Source organism: Crinia signifera, chromosome 9 (assembly GCF_055691185.1).
Source record: "Crinia signifera chromosome 9, ASM5569118v1, whole genome shotgun sequence".
Lineage (NCBI taxonomy): Eukaryota > Metazoa > Chordata > Amphibia > Anura > Myobatrachidae > Crinia > Crinia signifera.
Genome location: NC_139225.1, coordinates 14,408,102 through 14,429,459, shown reverse-complemented (window position 1 = coordinate 14,429,459; position 21,358 = coordinate 14,408,102). Strand labels below are relative to the sequence as shown.

Sequence of the window (21,358 nt, the reverse complement as noted above, 5' to 3'; positions counted from 1 at the left end):
ATCAGAAAGAATCTTCGCCATCGCCGTGTCCTCTGGCAGCCTTGGCACTACCAGCCAGTGTAGGACCCATGAATAAGGGTGTGGCCGGGCACCAGGGGTGTTTGGCTAGGCTCCAATAGGGTTGTAGCTAGGCTCCAGTGTGGGTGTGGCTAGGCTCCAGTAAGGGTGTCAAGGCTACTATGGGGGTGTGGCTAGGCTCCAGTGAGGGTGTGGTCAGTCACCACACAGGTTTGGCTGTTAAAGAGTACATGGTCTGGGGCCCTTGATGAATATATATTTATTAAACACTGCTAGTGCATCATGATAACATACCAGATATAGGGGGTTATTCTGGTTAATTCTCTTGGATGCGAATTCACACCCTTTGGGCAACCGGCGGGCCGAGAGGGGGACCCAATTTCTCGGACCCTCCTGGCCAATCCGGGAGGGTAGGCAACCCTGGTGTTACTATAAGTGTGGCATGTCCGCCAACTACAGACATCCACAAATATGAAGTATATGCGGCTGTTTCAGGAGGCGTAACCACAAATATGACCACACTGGGTATGGGAGGGTATGGTGCATCTGTGCACCATGTGTCATATGGTGTCTGCAGTGTATATTATCTAGTGCATCTGTGCACCATGTGTCATAGGGTGTCTGCAGTGTATATTATCTATAGGTGCCTCCTGACTGTATACAGTGAGAGTAGAAGTCGCAGCTGGGCAGGAATGCTGGGATTTGTAGTTCCACAGCTACTGTAGAGTGACAGGACATATACCCTGTGTGTGTGTGTGTATAAGGAAGATGTGGTGACATGCGGGGGAGTTTCCTGATGGGGCTGTATGTACCAATTGTGTAGGAGATTTCCCTCCTTGCACAACCCTGACCCTCCCCAGCTGTGGGAATGTCCCTGAGATGCTGTCAGCCTGCAGTGTTCTCCTCTCTGCGCTGTATGTGACAATGTGAAGTAGCAGAGCAACACTACACATCCGCAGCACCATGGACAAACCGCTGCTGAACGACGGCGAGAAACCACAGTACCAGTCCGTGGGCAAGACCCTGCGGGAGGCGGATAGGCAATATGTCCGGTGAGTGGCCGACTACCTACCTACATTATATATATATATATATATCAACAAATCCAGCACGATAGGCAAATGACGAGGACCAGCACATCCATAAATCAATCATCCAAATGGTTTAAACACACACATATCACATAAGTATATAATGTATTAATTACTTTTCATGATTTGCTTCCTAATTGCTATTACCAAGACTTATGGGACTACACACATAGGGGGTTATTCTGGTTCACTCGCAAAAGCAAATTCTTTCTCAAATGGACAAAACCATGCTGCACTGCAGGTGGGGGTAGATGTAACATGTGCAGAGGGTTAGATTTGGGTGAGTTATGTTGTTTCTGTGCAGGAAAAATACTGACTGCTTTATTTTTACACTGCAATATAGATCTCACTTTGAAGTAAAAACCCCACCCAAATCGAATTCTCTCTGCACAAGTTACATCTGCCCCGCCTGCAGTGCACATGGTTTTGTCCATTGGAGATGGAATTTGCTTTTGCAAGTGAACCAGAATAAGGGCCATATTGTGCTGAGTGATCTGAGCTATGCTAGAAATTGCTTAGTACACAGCGCTGCTCAGCACACACACACGACAGGAGTTGATTGATTGCTACTTTATCTCTCTCCATGGTCACTCCCTTAGTCACTTTATGTGCTGCAGATCACCATAAGGGGATTGTGCACAGATGGAATGCGCTGTATGTGCCAAGTGTATTATTACTGCCTGTGGTTGGCTCTCACGTATAGAGATGATTGGAAGGAGAAGGAGATTGTGCACCATGGAATGGGGCATCTCCTCTGTATGTGTCCAGTGTATAATTACTGCCTGTGGTTGGCTCTCACGTATACAGATGATTGTGAGGAGAAGGAGATTGCGCACCATAGAATGGGCCTCTCCTCTGTATGTGCCCAGTGTATTATTACTGTTTGTGGTTGGCTCTCACGTATAGAGAGGATTTGGAGGAGAAGGAGATTGTGCACCATAGAATGGGGCATCTCCTCTGTATGTGCCAAGTGTATTATTACTGCCTGTGGTTGGCTCTCACGTATACAGATGATTGGAAGGAGAAGGAGATTGCGCACCATAGAATGGGGTGTCCCCTCTGTATGTGCCCAGTGTATTATTACTGCCTGTGGTTGGCACTCACGTATAGAGATGATTGTGAGAAGGAGATTGCGCACCATAGAATGGGGCATCCCCTCTGTATGTGCCCAGTGTATTATTACTGCCTGTGGTTGTCTCTCACGTATAGAGATGATTGGAAGGAGAAGGAGATTGCGCACCATAGAATGGGGCATCTCCTCTGTATGTGTCCAGTGTATTATTACTGTCTGTGGTTGGCTCTCACGTATACAGATGATTGTGAGGAGAAGGAGATTGTGCACCATGGAATGGGGTGTCCCCTCTCTATGTGCCCAGTGTATTATTACTGCCTGTGGTTGGCTCTCACGTATACAGATGATTGTGAGGAGAAGGAGATTGTGCACCATGGAATGGGGCATCTCCTCTGTATGTGTCCAGTATATTATTACTGCCTGTGGTTGGCTCTCACGTATACAGATGATTGTGAGGAGAAGGAGATTGTGCACCATGGAATGGGGCGTCTCCTCTGTATGTGTCCAGTGTATTATTACAGCCTGTGGTTGGCTCTCACGTGTAGAGATGATTTGGAGAAGAAGGAGATTGTGCACCATGGAATGGGGCGTCTCCTCTGTATGTGACCAGTGTATTATTACTGCCTGTGGTTGGCTCTCACGTGTAGAGATGATTTGGAGGAGAAGGAGATTGTGCACCATGGAATGGGGCGTCTCCTCTGTATGTGTCCAGTGTATTATTACAGCCTGTGGTTGGCTCTCACGTGTAGAGATGATTTGGAGGAGAAGGAGATTGTGCACCATGGAATGGGGCATCTCCTCTGTATGTGTCCAGTGTATTATTACTGCCTGTGGTTGGCTCTCACGTGTAGAGATGATTTGGAGGAGAAGGAGATTGTGCACCATGGAATGGGGCGTCTCCTCTGTATGTGACCAGTGTATTATTACTGCCTGTGGTTGGCTCTCACGTATACAGATGATTGGGAGGAGAAGGAGATTGTGCACCATGGAATGGGGCGTCTCCTCTGTATGTGTCCAGTGTATTATTACAGCCTGTGGTTGGCTCTCACGTGTAGAGACGATTTGGAGAAGGAGATTGTGCACCATGGAATGGGGCGTCTCCTCTGTATGTGACCAGTGTATTATTACTGCCTGTGGTTGGCTCTCACGTATACAGATGATTGGGAGGAGAAGGAGATTGTGCACCATGGAATGGGGCGTCTCCTCTGTATGTGACCAGTGTATTATTACAGCCTGTGGTTGGCTCTCACGTATACAGATGATCTCTGCGCTGCCAGACGCTGTCATACTTACGTCCGTCTTATCTTCCGGGTATCTGCTTTTCCGGAGAGTTTCCGGTTGTGAAGTATGAAATGTGTCCTATGTTACTATACCAATGCTACAGGGGACTGGCCCAAAAAAACGGTCCCTCAAAAAGCGGGACAGCTGAGATGTAAGCGTAGCAACCAAACAGATTCTGTCTATCATTTCTCTATTACATCCTAGAACATAAGACACAATCTGATTGGTTGCTATGGGCAACACCACCACTTTTAATTTTTAGACGTTTTAGTACATTTTCCCCTAAGTGTGAATTAGGATACATTAATTTTAGGGATTTTTCTTCATGTTTTCACCTGCAGGTGTCGCCGTTTACAATGCTGCCTATGGGAAGCTTTGGTTCTCAACCAAAGGCTCTGCACAGGCAGCATTGCAGCAGTGACACCTACATGCCAGTACGAGGTACTGAAGCCCTCAAAAATTATACTATTGCTGTATCATGACAGTATTATAATGAAAGGTTGGTTGTTTCAGTTCACAGAGGTGTCTTAACCCCTTCCTGACAGAGCCTGTTTTTGCCTTCCTGACAGAGCCCTTTTTTTCAATTCTGACATGTCTCACTTAAGTGGGGATAACTTTTTTTTGCTTTTACTTATCCCAGTGATTTTGAGATTGTTTTTTCGTGACACATTGTACTTCAAGTTAGTGGTAAATTTTCGTCGATACAGTCTGTGTTTTTTTGTGAAAAATACCAAAATATCGTGAAAAAATGGAAAATTTAGCGATTTGCAAAATGTTAAATTTTCTGCTTGTGAGACAAATAATCTTACCACTCAAAATAGTGAATAACTAACATAGACCATATGTCTACTTTATGTTGACATCATTATTTCAACTTCCTTTTAATTTTTCGGGACACTAGGAGGCTTACAATATGAATAGCAAATTCTCAAATTTTCAAGAAAATTTCAAACACTGATTTTTTTAGGGACCAGTTCAGTTCTGATGTGACTTTGAGGGACTTGTATGTGAGACACCCCCATAAATGATGCCATTTCAAAAACTGCACCCCTCACAGTATTCAAAACAGCATTTTGGAAGTTTGTTAACCCTTTAGGTGTTTCACAGGAATTAAAACAAAGTGTAGGTGAAATTTCAAAATTTCTTTTTTTTTGCAGATTTGCAATTTTAATACATTTTTCTAAGGAACACAGTACATTTTACTAGAGAAATGTGACTAAAAATTGATTCCCCCAATTCTTTTGTTTTCATAAATATCCTATATGTGGCCCTAGTGTGCACGGTGACCAAACCACAGGCTTCATAATAGAAGGAGCACCTACTTGATTTTGGAGCCTCCTTTTTATGAGATTATTTTTTAGGCACCATGTAGGTTTCTAGGCACCATAACATGCTAAAAGTTAGGAACCCCCCCACAAGTGACCCCATTTTGCAAACTACACCCCTCAGGGAATTCAGCTAGGGGTATAGTGTACATTTCAAACCCGCAGGGGTTTCACCAATTGTGGTACAACTGGGCAGTGAAAATGAAAAATTATTTTTTTTACACAAAAATGCAGTTCTGGCTCCAAATTTGACATTTTCAGAAGGTATGAAGGAGAAAAAGCACCCCAAAATCTGTGCCCCAATTTCTCCCGAGTACAGCAATGCCTCACATGTGACCAAAAAATACCAGTTGGGTGCATGGCAGGACTCAAAAGGGAAGGAGTGATTTTTGGATTTTGCAGCTCAGATTCTGGTGGAATTTTGGTGGGTGCTATGTCGCATTAGCAAGACCCCCCAAGCACCAATACAGTGGAACCCCCCCACAAGTCACCCCATTTTGCAAACTACACCCCTCAGGGAATTCATCTAGGGGTATAGTGTACATTTCAAACCCCCAGGGGTTTCACCAATTTTGATACAAGTGGGCAGTGAAAATGAAAAATTACATTTTTTTACACAAAAATGCAGTTCTGGCTCAAAATTTTTCATTTTCAGAAGGTATGAAGGAGAAAAATCACCCCAAAATCTGTGCCCCAATTTCTCCCGAGTACGGCAATGCCTCACATGTGACCAAAAAATACCAGTTGGGTGCATGGCAGGACTCAGAAGGGAAGGAGTGATTTTTGGATTTTGCAGCACAGATTCTGGTGGAATGAATGGTGGGTGCTATGTTGCACCAATACAGTGGAACCCCCCCACAAGTCACCCCATTTTGCAAAGTACACCCCTCAGGGAATTCATCTAGGGGTATAGTGTACATTTCAAACCCCCAGGGGTTTCACCAATTTTGATACAAGTGGGCAGTGAAAATGAAAAATTACATTTTTTTACACAAAAATGCAGTTCTGGCTCACAATTTTTCATTTTCAGAAGGTATGAAGGAGAAAAAGCACCCCAAAATATGTGCCCCAATTTCTCCCGAGTACGGCAATGCCTCACATGTGACCAAAAAATACCAGTTGGGTGCATGGCAGGACTCAGAAGGGAAGGAGTGATTTTTGGATTTTGCAGCTCAGATTCTGGTGGAATTTTGGTGGGTGCTATGTCGCATTAGCAAGACCCCCCAAGCACCAATACAGTGGAACCCCCCCACAAGTCACCCCATTTTGCAAACTACACCCCTCAGGGAATTCATCTAGGGGTATAGTGTACATTTCAAACCCCCAGGGGTTTCACCAATTTTGATACAAGTGGGCAGTGAAAAAGAAAAATTACATTTTTTACACAAAAATGCAGTTCTGGCTCAAAATTTTTCATTTTCAGAAGGTATGAAGGAGAAAAAGCACCCCAAAATCTGTGCCCCAATTTCTCCCGAGTACGGCAATGCCTCACATGTGACCAAAAAATACCAGTTGGGTGCATGGCAGGACTCAGAAGGGAAGGAGTGATTTTTGGATTTTGCAGCTCAGATTCTGGTGGAATTTTGGTGGGTGCTATGTCGCATTAGCAAGACCCCCCAAGCACCAATACAGTGGAACCCCCCCACAAGTGACCCCATTTTGCAAACTACACCCCTCAGGGAATTCATCTAGGGGTATAGTGTACATTTAAAACCCCCAGGGGTTTCACCAATTTTGATACAAGTGGGCAGTGAAAATGAAAAATTACATTTTTTTACACAAAAATGCAGTTCTGGCTCAAAATTTTTCATTTTCAGAAGGTATGAAGGAGAAAAAGCACCCCAAAATCTGTGCCCCAATATCTCCCGAGTACGGCAATGCCTCACATGTGACCAAAAAATACCAGTTGGGTGCATGGCAGGACTCAGAACGGAAGGAGTGATTTTTGGATTTTGCAGCACACATTCTGGTGGAATGAATGGTGGGTGCTATGTTGCACCAATACAGTGGAACCCCCCCACAAGTCACCCCATTTTGCAAAGTACACCCCTCAGGGAATTCATCTAGGGGTATAGTGTACATTTCAAACCCCCAGGGGTTTCACCAATTTTGATACAAGTGGGCAGTGAAAATGAAAAATTACATTTTTTTACACAAAAATGCAGTTCTGGCTCACAATTTTTCATTTTCAGAAGGTATGAAGGAGAAAAAGCACCCCAAAATATGTGCCCCAATTTCTTCCGAGTACGGCAATGCCTCACATGTGACCAAAAAATACCAGTTGGGTGCATGGCAGGACTCAGAACGGAAGGAGTGATTTTTGGATTTTGTGGCTCAGATTCTGGTGGAATTTTGGTGGGTGCTATGTCGCATTAGCAAGACCCCCCAAGCACCAATACAGTGGAACCCCCCCACAAGTCACCCCATTTTGCAAACTACACCCCTCAGGGAATTCATCTAGGGGTATAGTGTACATTTCAAACCCCCAGGGGTTTCACCAATTTTGATACAAGTGGGCAGTGAACATGAAAAATTACATTTTTTACACAAAAATGCAGTTCTGGCTCAAAATTTTTCATTTTCAGAAGATATGAAGGAGAAAAAGCACCCCAAAATCTGTGCCCCAATTTCTCCCGAGTACGGCAATGCCTCACATGTGACCAAAAAATACCAGTTGGGTGCATGGCAGGACTCAAAAGGGAAGGAGTGATTTTTGGATTTTGCAGCTCAGATTCTGGTGGAATTTTGGTGGGTGCTATGTCGCATTAGCAAGACCCCCCAAGCACCAATACAGTAGAACCCCCCCACAAGTGACCCCATTTTGCAAACTACACCCCTCAGGGAATTCATCTAGGGGTATAGTGTACATTTAAAACCCCCAGGGGTTTCACCAATTTTGATACAAGTGGGCAGTGAAAAAGAAAAATTACATTTTTTACACAAAAATGCAGTTCTGGCTCAAAATTTTTCATTTTCAGAAGGTATGAAGGAGAAAAAGCACCCCAAAATCTGTGCCCCAATTTCTCCCGAGTACGGCAATGCCTCACATGTGACCAAAAAATACCAGTTGGGTGCATGGCAGGACTCAGAAGGGAAGGAGTGATTTTTGGATTTTGCAGCACAGATTCTGGTGGAATGAATGGTGGGTGCTATGTTGCACCAATACAGTGGAACCCCCCCACAAGTCACCCCATTTTGCAAACTACACCCCTCAGGGAATTCATCTAGGGGTATAGTGTACATTTCAAACCCCCAGGGGTTTCACCAATTTTGATACAAGTGGGCAGTGAAAATGAAAAATTACATTTTTTTACACAAAAATGCAGTTCTGGCTCAAAATATTTCATTTTCACAAGGAATGAAGGAGACAAAGCACCCCAAAATCTGTGCCCCAATTTCTCCCGAGTACGGCAATGCCTCATGTGTGACCAAAAAGTGGCAGGACTCAGAAGGGAAGGAGTGATATTTGGAGTTTGCAGCACAAATTCTGGTGGAATTTTGGTGGGTGCTATGTCGCATTAGCAAGACCCCCCAAGCACCAATACAGTGGAACCCCCCCACAAGTCACCCCATTTTGAAAACTACACCCCTCAGGGAATTCATCTAGGGGTATAGTGTACATTTAAAACCCCCAGGGGTTTCACCAATTTTGATACAAGTGGGCAGTGAAAAAGAAAAATTACATTTTTTACACAAAAATGCAGTTCTGGCTCAAAATTTTTCATTTTCAGAAGGTATGAAGGAGAAAAAGCACCCCAAAATCTGTGCCCCAATATCTCCCGAGTACGGCAATGCCTCACATGTGACCAAAAAATACCAGTTGGGTGCATGGCAGGACTCAGAAGGGAAGGAGTGATTTTTGGATTTTGCGGCTCAGATTCTGGTGGAATGAATGGTGGGTGCTATATGGCATTAGCAAGACCCCCGAAGCACGGTGAAATTATGAACCTAATATTCCATAGATGTGTGGTATAATTTAAAACACTCCTTTATACATAGGCCGGGTTTGTCGGGGCAAGTGTCACACTGGAAAATAGTTTGCTTTCTTATTCCCTTTTTATAGCAAACTTTGCACCTTTTTTGTGTCCTGCCCTTTTTTCCAGTGGAGGGGATTTCATCAGGAAAATGCTGCCCTGGTACAATACGGGGGCCAGTACTAGAAGTACTGGGGCCCTCTGCCTGCTGGTTCCCAAATATTAGGCCCTTTATGACTTCCTCTTGAAAGTGCATAAATGTCCCCCTCTGGCCGGTAGAACGGAATAGCACGTAAGCGTTATACAGTGCCATCTGGATGATATACACGGCCACCTTCTTGTACCAGATTTTTGTTTTCCGCAGGGCACTGTACGGCTTCAGTACCTGATCTGAAAGATCCACTCCGCCCATGTACCTATTGTAATCCAGGATACAATTAGGTTTTGAGGTGTGGGTACTGGTACCTCGTACAGGGACGGAGGTGGTACTGTCTCCGTGAATTGTTGTCAGTATAAGGACATCCCTCTTGTCCTTATATTTGACCAACAACATATTTTCGGTGCATATTCCCCTGCTTTCACCCCTTCTCATTACTTGGGCAATGTGCGTTTTTGGGAGGCCTCTTTGGTTCTTGCGCACAGTACCGCAAGCTGCTGTACCTCTTGAACCAAGGGCCTTAAACAGGGGGATGCTAGTGTAAAAGTTATCCACATAGAGGTGATAACCTTTATCCAGGAAGGGGTGCACTAAATCCCAGACAATTTTCCCACTAACACCTACGAGGGAGGGGGGGCATTCTGGCGGTTGAATTCTTGAATCCTTCCCTTCATAAACCCTAAACCTGTGGGTGTACCCTGAGGTGCTTTCACACAGCTTATACATTTTTATGCCATACCTTGCCCTCTTACTGGGAAGGTACTGGCGGAATTTAACCCTTCCTTTAAAATGTATAAGGGACTCGTCGATACAAATAAATTTTTCAGGGATGTACACCTCTTCAAATTTGGCACTGAAATGATCAATGACCGGCCTGACTTTGAATAGCCGGTCAAAGGTGGGATCATCTCTGGGTGGGCACTGTGCATTATCGGTGTAATGTATGAATTTAAGAATTGTCTCAAATCGAGTCCGGGGCATGGCCATACGGTAAAATGGAGTACTGTACAGAACATCTGTACTCCAATATTGCCTAATTTCTGGCTTTTTTACTATGCCCATATGAAACACCAGACCCCAAAACGTCATCATCTCTACTGCATCTACAGGGGTCCACCTAGCAAATGATGACGTGGGGTTTTGAGCAATAAACTGCTGGGCATATAAATTAGTTTGGTCCACCATTAAATTTATAAAATCATCAGAGAAAAATAATTTGAAAAAGTCAATTTCTCTGAGACCTGTGGAATCAAATTGGATTCCTGGCATGCCCAAAAACTCAGGAACCTGGGGCTCAAAATTGTCTGGTGGTGGGGTCCATACTAGATCAATTATTGGGGGGGGAATCTCAGCTGATCTACGGGGGCGTCTTTGAGGGGGTCCCTCATCAGCAGAGGAGGAAGAGGAGCTTAAGGCAAATCCTTCAAATTCCCCGCTTGCATCACTGCCTGTGTCAGAGTCTGAAGCAAGCATGGCATATGCCTCCTCCACTGAATACATTCTCCTGGATGATTGGGAGGACATTTGGGAGGACATTTGGGATGCCATTTTTATTTTTTGTGTTACCGGTAGTGAAATGTTTCAACACGTGTATAGTGTAGGGGGGGGCACAAACTTTATTTCAATCCGGGGGGTATGTAGTGTGTATTGTGTATGTGGTGCAGAAAAAAAAAAAAATGCTTTATACCAATAAAAAAAAAAAAAATGAAGGGGTTAAAAAAAAAAAAAGGGGTTAAAAAAAAAAAAAAGGGGTTAAAAAAAAAAAAGGTCCTGCGCCAAAAATTGAGCACAGATGTTGGTCAGTAACGTCTGTCACTGAACAGCGCTCAAAGGCAACAGGAATTTGATCAAAAAAAAAAAAAAAATAGATCAACCCTGTGCCGAAAGAGATGATCAGTGATGTACGTCACTGATCAGCGCACAGCGGCCACAGGACACCCACAAAATCACAGTGTGTGTAAAAAAAAAAATTAAAAAAATACCCCACAGCACACACACAAAAAAAAAAGGTGATCAGTGATGCGACACTGATTACCAGTGAGGTGCAGCAGGTGCACAACCTTTGGTGCAACTGACAGGTATATATAAAAAAAAAAAAACCTCTGTACCCCCAAAAAAGTTGCTGATCACCTCAGATATAGTGATCAGCACAAAAGGCGGGGACAGCAGACACAAAATTTAGCACTCTCTATCACTATCTCTCTCTATCTCTCTATCTCTCACTATCTAACACTATCTAACACTCTATGACACTGCAGCAGCAGCACTCACAGGTATATCTATATATAAAAAAAACCCTGCGCCCCCAAAAAGTTACTGATCAGTTAATTTATACTGATCAGCACAAAAGGAGGGGGCAGCAGTCAGTTATATAAAAAATATATAGCACAATCTGTCACTATCTCTCTCTATCTCTCTCTCTCTATCTCTCTATAACTATCACACTGCAGCAGCACAAAATATAGCACTCTGTCAGTAGGCCTCTCTCTCTATCTCTCTCTCTCTATCTCTCTCTCTCTATCTATAACTATATCACACTGCAGCAGCACAAAATATAGCACTCTCTGACACTATCTCTCTCTCTATCTCTCTCTATCTCTCTCTATCTCTCTCTATCTCTCTCTATCTCTCTCTATCTCTCTCTATCTATCTCTCTATCTATCTCTCTATCTATCTCTCTATCTCTCTATCTATCTAGCTAATACAGTGCAGCAGCACAATTTCACAGGCACAATTATTGAACAGGATCCAGTAATCAATCAGCAGCGATCAAGTAAGTATTGCAGGCAGCAAGGTTCTGGTCAGTATGGCGGCAGGGGGGTACGGTGACCGCACTGCACGCTTTCCAGACCGGAATGGCGTCTGCAGTGCAGTCACCGTTAGTTTAAATCCCCCTCCTTGGCTGTGATTGGTCCGTCGGTCCGACGGACCAATCACGGCCTTTGGGGGCGGGCGGGGTGAGGTGGGGTGACACCAGTGTCACCCTTACACCCCGCGGTGATTGGTGCTGTACTTTACAGCACCAATCACCTCTGATCCCGTGTCACCGGCGAACGTTATTCGCCGGTGACACAGGAAAACGCTGTGAATGGCTGTTCACACTGAACAGCCAATCACAGCGATCGCCGACGGGGGGGCGGCATCGCAGCCCCCCCGGGGCATGCACGGACATGTCTGCTGTCAGGGACAGCAGACATGTTGAAACTGTCACCGCGTCTATAGACGCGGTGACAGTTTAAAGCCATGACGTACATTTACGCCATGTGTCGGGAAGTGCTTCCCGGCCATGACGTAAATGTACGTCAAATGTCGGGAAGGGGTTAAAATAGATAAAGTAAAATCACATCTAGTTGATGCCACTTCCGACAATCACTATAGAATGCAATGGTTGCGTCACTTCCCAGCAGCCACCACTTCTCCTTGTGTTGGGTATTACGACAACCCAGAATGCCTCTGATAGATGCAGGTTGGGCGGATGTGGGCCACCAGGGCGATATCTGAGCCCAAATCTGTATAATTGCTGCCGTTATGTGAGACAGTATTACAGTACAGTATTACACAGGGGCTGACCCCCCCAACAGCTCTGGGCCCCCGTAGTACTCTCACATACCCCCACCCCAATATTGCTGAAACTTACATGAACTCCGTTGCCTGTACCAAGGGGCAATAAGTGATGTCATTGCTGGGGTTGTTAGTGGCGGTGAATGCATGAGTTACTGGAAACAGTAAATCTGTGGCCATGATTTAGCCTGGTCAGCAAAGCAAATAACCAGCGTTTATTTTTACACAGCAAGTTAGATTTTAGTTTGAACACCCCACGCCCAAATCTGCCTCTGTCTGCACATGTTACATCTGCCCCCCTGCAGCGCAGCATGGTTTTGCGCAGTTGTTGAAATCAGGCCTTATATGTGTGCGAGAGTGCCGCTGTTCATCCTGTGCCTGATGATAGATACTCTAAGTGCACCAACACATCTCCATAATCTATATAAAGAGGCTCTTACTGGTCATCTGCCCGTACCCTTTTGTCCAGCAGAAATTATACCATCTTCCTCCTCATTTGCAGGACACTAGACAACAAGAAGATGTTCCTGGCTGCATTCTCCGCAGTCCTGGGGAACTTCACGTTCGGCTATGCCCTGGTTTACCCATCACCAGTGATCCCAGCTCTGGAAGGAGATGCTGATCCCAGTCTGCACATCACATACGCAGAACAGTCCTGGTTCGGGGTATAAGCCTTTCCTATCTCTCACTATCATGTATACAGATATACAGTTTCGCCAATGCCGCTATAAATTCACTATTGTGCGAGTGTGATTTGTTAAGTATGAGTTGTATGGACTGGTGTGTGGGTTTAGAGCACAGGTTCTCAAAGTCGGTCATCGGGACCCCCCACAGTGCACGTTTTGCAGGTCTAATCACAGCATCAAGCTAAATAATTAGCTCCACCTGTTGATCTTTTAAAATGTGTCAGTGAGTAATGAGTGCACCTGTCGGGTGACCTGGAAAACAAGAACTGTGTAGGGTTCTGAGGACTGACTTTGAGAACCTGTGGTTTAGAGCAGTGGTTTTCAACCTTGGTCCTCAAGGAATGGGATCATTCGTCAGACTGCATTTAGGTCTACAGTCATTAGGTCGACCCCACTAGGTCGACTGGCAGGAAGGTCGACCTGACTTAAGGTCGACATGGGCCAAGGTCGACATGACTTAAGGTCGAATTTGCATAAAGGTCGACATGAGGAAGGTCGACTGGTCATAAGGTCGACATGGGTTTTTCACTGTTTTTTTATCCGAATGTCGACACAGTCGACATGGACACAGTTGGCAATGAGAATCGGACCCTCGCATCGCTCGCTTCGCTCGCGATGCTTCGGGCACGGTGCCTCGCTGCGCTCGGCACACTATTTTATTCTCCCACCACGCCCTAGTGGATGGTAGGGCATGAAATACCGCCTGTCGGCACATGTCGGCTCAAAAAACAATGAAAAACCCATGTCGACCTTATGACCAGTCGACCTTCCTCATGTCGACCTTTATGCAAATTCGACCTTAAGTCATGTCGACCTTGGCCCATGTCGACCTTAAGTCAGGTCGACCTTCCTGCCAGTCGACCTAGTGGGGTCGACCTAATGACTGTAGACCTAAATGCAGTCTGACGAATGACCGCATCCCGTCCTCAAGGACCCCCAACAGTGCATGTTTTCCAGGTCTCCACACAGAATCAATGTGTTAGTGAATAATGAGCGCACCTGTGCACATGCTGGGTGACCTGGTAAACGTACACTATTGGTGGTCCTTGAGGACCGAGGTTGAGAACCTGTGGTTTAGAGGACCGGTAAGTGATATACAGAGTCCTGGCCAGGAATGTATATATGGCACCTATGTTCTATTGGTGAAAGCATCTCTTCTCTGCCTTCCTCCCCAGTCCGTCTTTGCTCTCGGTACCTGTGCTGGAGGCTTAAGCTCCATGTTCCTAAATGACCGGCTTGGACGCAAACTGAGCATCATGTTCTCCGCTCTCCCTGCGGCTGTGGGCTTCCTCCTCATGGGCAGCGCACAACATATCTCCATGTTACTTCTGGGCAGGATCCTAACAGGCCTGGCCGGAGGCATCACGTCGTCGTCCATACCGGTGAGTGCCACCTCGGATGCGCCGCGGTCACATGTTTGTCCTTTCCCTATAGCAGCGGTCCTCGAGGCACACTCACAGTCCAGGTTTTCTGGATATCCCTGCACAGATGGTATAATCAAGCTGACTGAGGTACAAATGAAGTCACCTGTGCCTAAGCCTGGATGAGTTCAGTATGATTTACCTACAGTCAAAATAGTGACATTATGGTTAAAATGCCGACATGTATGTACTGTACGGTCTTTATCATGATTAGCAGAACACATACCATAGCTGGGTGTAGGTCCTGCTCCATCTCCGGCGCCTGCTGCCAGGGGGTACGTCAGCTTGGTCATACCCCTTAGTAAATGTTATGGTGGGTTCCGCTGAACGGACCCATGTCACGGTCTCCTACAAGGGATCCCGTGTCCCCAGCACACGGCCAGGACATTACTGACATTCCGCAGCTATTTCTGTAGGGACGGGATCTACGGCTCGTGTTCCGGATATTGTTGGAGTATAATTACAGGATGGATAATTAGCCCCATGGTTACGTCCCTCATCTGCCGCAGCCGCCCTATTCCACTACATCTGCCCTGTGGAAGCTTTACTAATCAGGCATGTCCAAAGTATGGCCCTCCAGCTGTTGTCAAACCACACATCCCAGCATGCCTTGCCACATAGTTTTGGCATCCCAAATAGCAGAACTGTGGCAAGGCATGATGGGACTTGTAGTTTCACAACAGCTGGAGGGCCATAGTTTGGACATACCTGATTTACTTTACAGCCTGTAGTACCAACCGATCTAGTAGATGCTGCATACACTACACCAGTGCTTCCCACACCCAGGGCTCCAGGCACAGCAGCGGGTAATGTACTAACCCTAACTCATCACAGCTGGTCGGAAATCGGCCAATCAGCAAAGAAATCGTTCTAGTGTGTGGGCACCTTAACACTAGCAGTCCCCGCTAACACAATGCATCAGCCGTACCCCGATAACACCGTGCATCAGCGGAACCGCGCGCATCAGCCAAATCCCGCTAACATTGTGCATCAGCCGAACCCAGCTAACATTGTGCATCCGATGTGTAATGTTGTCATGTTACATATTTCCATTTGTGTTCTAGGTGTATGTTTCGGAGATTTCCCACTCAGGCGTACGCGGCGCACTGGGGGCCTGCCCACAGTTATTGGCGGTGTGTGGGGCACTGGTTCTATATGCCTTCGGTATGTATAATCCAGATTAAAACTCAAGGGGGAGATGTACTCAGCCTTGGAGAGAGATAACGTATACAGTAATAGCGAATCAGACCCTCTCTGCCATGTTACAGGCTGTGCTGAAACGACAGGAGCTGATTGGTTGTTAATTTATCTCTCTCCAAAGCTTAGGGCATATCCCCGGAGTCTGTGTTGTTTGATAAGAGATCACTTGCCAGCTCCCCAACAGAGTGAATATACATCTCTGCTGTCTTCTCCGTTGTTGCTATTAGTGACCACCTTGCCTTCCATGTGCAGATAACTAGCTTCAGTCTTGTCTCCTCAGGTCTGGTACTGCCATGGCGCTGGCTGGCAATAGCTGGAGAGGTGCCCGTATTTGTGATGCTGATCCTCCTGTGCTTCATGCCCGACTCCCCGCGCTTCCTAATAGCAAAAGGCAAAGACGAGAAGGCTCTGGAGGCCCTGGTCTGGCTGCGGGGGGCCAACACCGCCTACAAAGGAGAGTTCCAAAGGATTAAGGACAGCATCCTGAAGAAGGTACGACCACGCGTTTCGCCATATAGTATTCTGGTTCCTGCGACATGTCCGGTGCTCAGACCCTGAGATGGTGAATTGCCAGATGTCAGATCACATCGCGCTTTATCAGGATCGTCGTGTCCTGGGGGATCTACCACAAGCCACCGAGACACGTTGACCGTTGTGTACTGGTGGGTGGCTCCCCACTGACCAGACTGGGGACTTATTATATAGAGGACACTGGTGGAGGTTATAGGACATGACAAGATTGGGAGTCACCGGTAATATTAGCCGTCCAATCAGATCACTCGCTCTAGTGACATTAGGATCATCTGCCATAAATGGTGGTGATACGTGGTAAAAGGTGGGAGGTGAGGACCATACAATAATGGGGGTTTTGTTTCCATATATGGTTTCGCTTAGATAACTTGACACTGATGCGGGCTATTAATGTGCGGTATCACCCGGTCTTCGATGGTCATTGCGTGCGTATCCTCGTTACTGATGTTGGCGACATGGTCTTTCTCTGTTACAGAACAGTTCTCTGACTTGCAGCGAGCTCTCCAATCCGCACTACTACAAACCCATCCTCATCGCTACACTGATGCGCTGCCTTCAACAACTCTCTGGGATCAACCCGATACTCACCTACCTGGAGCCTATCTTCAACAGGACCAACGCCATCCTGGTGAGCCTGAATGTTACTGTGCGGCTAATGTGTAGCGGGGGTAACCATTATTATGCTGTGAAAGACTTTCATGCATCGCCGTAACGGGCATCTCCCTGGGTGCAGTTGGGTGTCTACTAGGGATGAACATTGACCATCGGTGATTCAAAGGCATTGAAGGTCTATGGCTGGTGGAAAATACTTGAACCATCGATGGTGGTTTCCTGATGGTAGCTATCTGCTGTGCAAGTTGTTGAGTATTGGATAATAAAGCGTTTTCACATACACACACACACACACATCGTGCCTGGTTCCTAGTCTGGAGGAACATACAACTGTCATTGAAGGGAAACCGCTCCTGTCCTTATACAGTGTGTTCCATATTTAACCAGCCAAGTGGGCATAAAGCGAGCCATGAAAATGTTACGTCGTCCTTTTCCATGTCTACCTATTGCTTCTGTCAACCTTTTGACCATGTCGACCTAATGCATGTCAACCCTTTGACTGTCAACCAATAGTGGTCGACCTATTGCTTTTTTACCTAATTACGGTCGCCCTATGACCCATGTCACGTACATCACACATTTGCCTCCCTCCTAGAGGTGAGCAGGAAAACATGCAATGCCGGAGGTACCATAACGGGGCAATATGTGCCGGCTGCATCATGTAATTAGGGATAGTGATAATTGCCGGACAGCACAATGGCGAGGTATAGCTTGAGAGAGTGGGAGCTACGCGGAGGCATGATTGTGGACAGCTCTCTGGAGGTGGATATTCCATACGTGGAACCAGGTGGGTGATTGTGGGCAGTGAGGTGTGGGGGCGGATATTCCATACGTGGAACCAGGTGGGTGATTGTGAGCAGCACTGTGGAGGTGTGGGGGTGGATATTCCATACGTGGAAGCAGGTGGGTCATGGTGGACAGCTCTGTGGGGGTGGATATTCCATACGTGGAAGCAGGTGGGTGATTGTGGGCAGCTCCACTGAGGCATGAGGGCCGATATTCTACACGTGGAACCAGGTTCCACGTATGGAATATCCGCCCCCACGCCTCCGAGGTGTTGCCCACAATCACCCTCCTGGGTGATTGTGAGCATGCTGGAATACCCTTTTCCCTATGTGTCAGGGGTGAGACGGGATTGGTGGGTTACAGGTGGGCGATCTCTGACCTGTCACGCTTCCTCTCTCACACATCAGAAAGGAGGGTACGACGCAGCGCTGGTCGGGCTCGTCAGGCTGATCTCTGTGCTTGTGGCCGCCGTTGTGATGGACAAAGCGGGAAGGAAGATCTTGCTCTTCACGTCCAGTAAGTGTCAGACCAGGACCAGCGTACGTACATACCAGGGTGCAGATCCTCACTGACCGTCCCCACTCCCTCCGCAGGTTCTCTCATGCTGGTCTCCTCGCTCTCCATGGGACTGTACATTCATTTCACCATAGACCAGAAGCATAACTCCACCAACCTGACCATGACAGACCCCTCAGCGCATGTGGACCCCACAAACTATCTAGGGGTGATCCCCATCATATGCATCATGCTGTATATATTAGGTAGGTGCCAGTAGGCCCGGCCTCTGGTTACAGTGTGTGTATGTATATATTGTCATGGCTCCCCCATCCACATAGTTGTGTGTTAATGTTAACACGTGTTCCGCAACATCATCCACTCTGGCGGAGAGAAGAACCCCCATTAATATTGGTTTTCCCGCTGCGTCTCCCCTACAGGCTACGCTTTTGGCTGGGGACCAGTCACCTGGCTCCTCATGTCTGAGATCCTGCCCCTGAAAGCCCGAGGAGTGGCGTCCGGCCTGTGCGTGGTGGTCAGCTGGATCACTGGCTTCATTCTCACGGAAGCTTTCCTTCCTGCGGTGGTGAGTACCAGGGATGGGACAATGGGGGTGCTGGAACCAGGGGCATCTATAAAGGACAGCACTGTGCAATCTCTTCTTACGGGAGTATTATGCTGGGACTTGTACAACCATAGATCCTCCCCTGCAAACACTCAGCACAGTCCCTTCTTCTGAGGGAAGCGAGGTACCAGATATAAATACGTGTCACCGGTAAGAGTCGTGGCGGCTTGGGTTCAGGATATGTACGCGTCACCGGTAAGAGCGGTGGCAGTTGGGGTTCAGGATATGTACGTGTCACCGGTAAGAGAGGTGGTGGCTGTTGTTCCAGATATATGTACATGTCACCGGTAAGAGCGGTGGCGGCTGAGGTTCAGGATATATACACATCACCGGTAAGAGCGGTGGCAGCTGGGGTTCCAGATATATACATGTCACCGGTAAGAGCAGTGGCGGCTGTTGTTCCGGATATATGTACACGTCACCAGTAAGAGCGGTGGCAGCTGGGGTACCGCATATATACATGTCGCCGGTAGGAGCGGTGGCGGCTGGGGTTCCGCATATATGTACACGTCACCGGTTAGAGCGGCGGCAGCTGGGGCTCCGGATATATATACAGACATACATGTAACAATGTGTAATGGCTTCCTTGCAATTCTGCTAGTTGGGAGAGAGATAAATAATCGGGGTAACCCTGTTCTGACTGCTGTGATTGGTGGATCAGAATGATGACGGTACATAAATTGATGAAATGTATCTATATTTGCAGAATGCGTTTAGGCTGGAGACTCCGTTCTTCTTCTTCGCCATTATCTGTCTATGTTGCCTCATCTTCACCTACTGCTGCGTCCCCGAGACCAAGGGCCGAACTCTGGAGCAAATCGAATCTTACTTCAGGACCGGGCGGCGCTCCTTCATGAAATAGCCGGGAGATCAGCCGGTAGCGCCAAGGGACAGCTATGTGGGAAACCCTGCCGACAGCAGCATTATATGACGTCTGAGTCACGGATATTACCACGTCGGACATGCTGACTGCTCCAGCGCTTTCCACTGCGTCATCCAAAACATTTCTATTTGATAAACTGAGAAACTTCCAGAAAATAACGTCTGTTCCGTCCCCTCTCGCCTCACACTACATTGCTGCGGCCACAGACCTTTATGTGATAGGATAACATAAGTGACAGATGTAACCTATCATAGAACGAGCCTCAATCCTATATCCAGCAGGAGTCCCGCCTTGATTAATCCTTCAGTCTCTGCAAGATGCCGCCCTACCCAACGCAACCAAACTAAAGACAGCACCAGCTCTAAGTGTGGAACTACAAGTCCCAGCACAGAGGGGAGAGACAGAGCATGTGTGTGACTGATCTGATGACTGGCTTACAGGAAACACAGCAGCCAAATAGCAGAACTGTGTCACACAGCCGCACTCAGTTCCTCAATGTTACCCTGATGGGGTTATGAAATGCTGCAAGACCAGGGATAACACGGAGCACATACGTCACCTCAAACAGCCAGTCACAGCTCTCGTAACATTGCGCTTTAGTATATTGATACATGATTGGTTGCAAGATCAGTACTTCTAAACTCCAGTCCTCAAGTGACCCCACCCAGACAGATTTGCAGGATTGCTTTACTCATGTACAGGCGAGTTCATATATTGGTTAATAAAGTGTTTCACCTTTTTGCATAAAGAGAAATCCCGAAAAACATGACCTGTTGGGGCAAAGGATAATGGGCATTGATTAACCCAACTATATGCCATATTCTACCATTAAATAACGAACACAAACACTAAGGGGTAAAGTTACGTAGGGACAGCTTGCTTCACGTCGGGTTTGACCCCGAAATATAAAACGGAAAATGCTATTTCTAGGGAAGCACCGCGGGATTTGTGCATTTACCGTGAGCCTAGAGCAGTGGTTCCCAACCCTGGTCCTCAAGTACCCCCAACAGTGCACATTTTCCAGGTCTCCACACAGAATCACAAGTGATATAATTAGCTCCACCTGTGGATCTTTTAAAATGTGTCTGAATAATGAGTGCACCTGCTGGGTGACCTGGAAAACGTGCACTGTTGGGGGTACTTGAGGACCAGGGTTGGGAACCACTGGCCTAGAGCATTAGCCATTGTACTAGCGGCCACATTGGATATAACTAGACTGTCATTACATTATTCTGTTCATTTCATCCCTCTATCAGGGTCTCTATGTAGATTAAATGACTGTACTGAACCTATGAATAATTAAATGGTGATTTCCAGCTTTTTGTAACTAAACTACCAGTGGCCTCCTGCGTGCACGGTCATACGCATTCGCAGTCATGTGACCAGCGTGGCGCCAAAGCGGACATTATGTATCTATTGCTCTGCTCAGGGTGCTGCCAGCTGAGGAGGATGAGAACGGTCGCCCATCCGAGAGAGGATATGAGGAGGAACATATAAAGCAACAGACGCAGACGCTGTGATAAGTGTGTCTCATGAGGGGAGGGGTCCGTGGCCTTTACTGCCAGTTACATTAAAAACATGCTGTGTGTCATTATAGTGGCGGTAATAAGGCCGACTGCACTGAGGAATTGTGGATACAG

At 46.8% G+C, this 21,358-nt stretch overlaps 1 protein-coding gene across 1 annotated transcript; it reads left to right on the top strand.

The window, feature by feature from the left end:
- The first annotated feature begins 639 nt into the window (after nt 1–639).
- On the top strand, nt 640–21,034 carry SLC2A6 (solute carrier family 2 member 6). The gene is made up of 10 exons (XM_083161093.1): nt 640–1,070; nt 12,982–13,144; nt 14,341–14,547; nt 15,651–15,750; nt 16,067–16,278; nt 16,793–16,945; nt 18,123–18,231; nt 18,309–18,476; nt 18,651–18,796; nt 19,542–21,034. The coding sequence occupies exons 1-10, from the start codon at nt 982–984 to the stop codon at nt 19,695–19,697; spliced, it is 1,503 nt and encodes a 500-aa protein (XP_083017219.1). The 5' UTR covers nt 640–981; the 3' UTR covers nt 19,698–21,034.
- The last annotated feature ends 324 nt before the right edge of the window (nt 21,035–21,358 follow it).